The 3,687-nt window shown below is 54.9% G+C and overlaps 1 protein-coding gene across 1 annotated transcript in view; it reads left to right on the top strand.

The window, feature by feature from the left end:
• The first annotated feature begins 1,804 nt into the window (after positions 1–1,804).
• The window catches only part of Fbn1 (fibrillin 1), a 209,270-nt gene continuing 207,387 nt past the window's right edge, over positions 1,805–3,687 (top strand). The window contains exon 1 of the mRNA XM_031371746.1: positions 1,805–2,088. Within this exon, the coding sequence (XP_031227606.1) occupies positions 1,925–2,088 (164 nt within the window). The 5' untranslated portion in view covers positions 1,805–1,924. The remainder of the gene's footprint in view (positions 2,089–3,687) is intronic.

Genomic DNA, 3,687 nt, shown 5'->3' with positions numbered 1-3,687 from the left:
TTTTTTTTTTTTTTTCTGATACAGCGTTTCTCTGTGTAGCCTTGGGTGTCCTGGAACTCACTCTGTAGACGAGGCTGGCCTCGAACTCAGAAATTTGCCTCCCAAGTGCTGGGATTAAAGGCGTGTGCCACCACCGCCCGGCCTATTGACAGTGTCTTTTGCCTTACAGAAGCTTTGCAACTTTATGAGGTCCCATTTGCCAAGTCTCGATCTTAGAGCACAAGCTATCGGTGGTGTTCTTTCCGTTCAGGAAGTTTTCCCCCTTGCCCATGTGCTCGAGGCTCTGCCCCACTTTCTTTTCTGTTAGTTTCAGTGTATCTGAGGAAACACCATTCTTAACCGAGAGTTGGGCAGGAGGATTGTCTGAAACCCAAATCATAGGCCCTGGCTGAGACTTTTGCAGCCTCTTGATTTAACCTAGGTGAGCAGCTTGCCCTGCGCCTTGGAAGAACTGCTCCTCCAGTGGGCTCTTAACATTGACAAATCCCTTTCTCTGATAACCTGTTGGCTAGCTCAGTGGCGGTGGCTTTGCCACAAGCCCTGCCTGAGCCTCAGAGCCTACAGTTTCTCCTCCCAGCCAGACAGTAGAGACACAGAAGTCTGGGCTGAGAAGCCAGGGACACTGCCCACAGGGCCCCTTTCTAGCCAGGGCCTCCTGGGTCTTAGTGGCTAAGGTGTCCAGCATGCGTTCTCCGTGCAGGTGGCACAGCTCTCCAAGCTTCTGATGGCGGGAATCTCGGGTGTAGACCTCTCAGCCGCAGGCAGAACGGTCTAAACCGCTACTCCACCTCTTCCCATTCCCTCTCTTCCCCACCCCGGGACGGAATATCCCAGGCCAGGCAGGACTGGATCACCTCCGCCTCCTCCCAGGGCACTGATCCTGCGAATGAGGGAGGCCCGTGTCTCGGGCGGTGGCTGGCAGAGGGGAGTGGAAAGGGAGGATAGATGGGGCCGGGGGTGGGGTGGTGATGGGGGGAGGTGGGGAGGGTGTCATTTTCTTTTTCTTTCTTTCCTTTTTTTTTTTAAAAAGTATTTCTCTCGCGAGAAACCGCTGCGCGGACGATACTTGAAGAGGTGGGAAAGGAGGGGGCCGCAGAGTTGGGGCAGAGACTGTGGGTGCCACAGGCGGCCACAGCTGGGACAGCTGCGGAGCAGAGCAGCCACCGCCGCCTGAGAGTCCGAGCCGCTAGTCCAGTGGGTCTCACGGGGTCCCGCCAGGGTCGGGCGGCAGGAGGGTACCCGGCTGGAGGGCCGTTTGCGCGGCATCCAGGGCAGGAGGCCGGGCAGGGTGAGGGGATGTCTGGAGCATCTGCAGTTGGCCCTCTCTGCCTGACAGCTGCAAGATCCAGCATTGCAGTCCCTTGCTCCACGTCGGATGCAGGGGACTGGTGGGGTTGGCCGCGACCCGGTATGTGGGCGGAGAGGACCCTGTTTGGGGAGCTGGGGCGTCAGCCCTCACCGCGCTCAATCAGTGCCATTAAGACGGTGTAGGCAGCCCGCTCGCTCGCGGGACGCCTGGGCTCCCTGGAGACACGGTACTTGGCGCCGCGAGGCCACAGGGTCCGCGGATGCAAGTCGCCGGGCTCTGGCTCTGCAGCCAGCTGGAATCGAGTGGTCCTCGTTCCTCTGAGTATCTGCGCCACGCGCAGGCGGCGCGCAGGCTGGGCTCGGCACCGGGGACTGCGAGCTTTCAGCATCCCGGAGCCCTGAGAGTTTCCCCCCGCCTTGGGGACTTGTCTGTGTTGCAGGACAGGCAGGGACTGCCCGAAGTGGGAGCAGTCCCGGGAGAAGAAAGCGGTAGGACCCAGGCCGGGACCTCCCTGCAGCAGGACAGCGGTACAGCGAGACAGCGGGACCCCGGAGACGCGGGCCGCTGGAAGGCGCGGCGGCGGCGGCGGCGGAGCGAGTGGCGGCCGGCGGCACCATGCGGCGAGGAGGGCTGCTGGAGGTCGCGCTGGCGTTTGCCCTGCTCCTGGAGTCCTATACGAGCCATGGGGCGGACGCCAATCTGGAGGCTGGGAGCCTGAAGGAGACCAGAGCCAATCGGGCCAAGAGAAGAGGTGGTGGAGGACACGATGCGCTGAAAGGGTAAGGGAAGCTCCCAGCTGCTTCAGTGTGCCACCCCTCGCCCTTGGGACTTTCAGATCCACAGCAACTGACAGGGCCGGTTCGGGCCGGTAGAGGACCCTGGGTGAGACCCCCCCTCCCCCCGCTGAGGGACAGCCTGGAGGTGCCAAGGTTACTCGGTCATCAACTCTTGTTCAGATAACTCGCCTTGTTCCTGGCCCAGAATAGAGGTCCTGGCTGGAGGGAATCCTGGGCCATTGTTGAGGCAGATTTGGGGAGGACAGAGAACTGTTCCTTGTGGAAGAAGGGGAGGAGCTGAAACCCAGAGAAAGGGAGAAGCCCACTGCTTCTGCTGCTTACCAATTCCGGCAGTGTGCAGGGAGAAGTGCTTTCCCCATGTGGACATCAGTTATTTGGGAGGCAGAGAGGAAAGGGAAGAATCCAGAGACCGAGATGAGATGCATGGTCAGGAGATGGTCCTTTTCTAAGTTATACTTAGGAAAACCAGGGCTGTACACTCCCTTTCAGACACCTACCCTGGAATTCTGCAGGGCAAAGGTTTTTGAGCACTAGTGTCTGGGCTGCGTGAACTCTGCATGGAGTAATGTCGCTGGGGCTGGCCCTAAGCGGGTGTTCATGTGGTGTCTTCTTGGAAGACCCGGCACTATCAGCTTCCCATGCCCTAGTGTTGCAGCAGGAATGATTTAAATCGGCCAGGTCGGCTGTCTAAGGCTTGGCAGTTTCTGGAGCTGAAGGAGATGGAAATAATTCCTTTAATAGTTTTTAAGCGTTTAAAAGGGACAATCTCTGAGATTAAGTTGGAGCCTCTATTAGAAGCAGTAGGACGGAAATAAATGTCTACTGTTTTGTCCTTTGGAAGAGCCTGCTCAAAGATCCAAGCACATGCTGAAGTTTCTCATCATTCTAGGGGTGCGTTTTTCCTGAGTGACCCTGTAACTTGATTATATGACCCTGAATGACATGACAAAGGTGTTCTTTTGATATTCTTTTGTTAGTTTGTTTTTGTGGGCTGTTTTGTGTATGTGTAGTGATGTAGTGTATGCATGTATGTATGTATGTATGCATGTATGTATGTATGTATGTATGTATGTGTGTATGTGTTTGTATGGCTTCAGTACAAGCAGCAAGAGAGGGATGCATGGAGTAGTTTTTGAGTCCTTGTCTGGATGAGGGACCAGATGAGCAAGAGTGCTGAACGCTTAGGCTATGCTAAAATGTTTATAATTGTTTGATCCCCGAAAATAGCTAAAACCACTTATGTCCCGACCTTTGTGGAAAACAGAGCCAGAATTCCAACAGCATCATCAAGAATAACTACCGACCCTGACCAAGCAGCAGACAGCCATTGCCCTGTGTAGCAGGCTTGATGAGAGTTCAGTAAATGGGTGGAAAAGCTAATTTTGATATGTTCTCAAGAGGGCTTTGTTTGGTTCAGCATTTTTCTTTCAAAAATATATTTCTGCAGCACAAGATCATTTTAATATCTATTGTGATGACATTGTTTATATATATGCCAATATATATGTACATATACATATATATATGGAGGGAGGGAGAGACAGAGGGAGGGAGGGACAGAGGGAGGGAGGGAGGGAGGGA

This window comes from Mastomys coucha, unplaced genomic scaffold, assembly GCF_008632895.1.
Source record: "Mastomys coucha isolate ucsf_1 unplaced genomic scaffold, UCSF_Mcou_1 pScaffold15, whole genome shotgun sequence".
In the NCBI taxonomy this organism is placed as follows: domain Eukaryota; kingdom Metazoa; phylum Chordata; class Mammalia; order Rodentia; family Muridae; genus Mastomys; species Mastomys coucha.
This window is presented reverse-complemented; position numbering and strand designations above follow the sequence as displayed.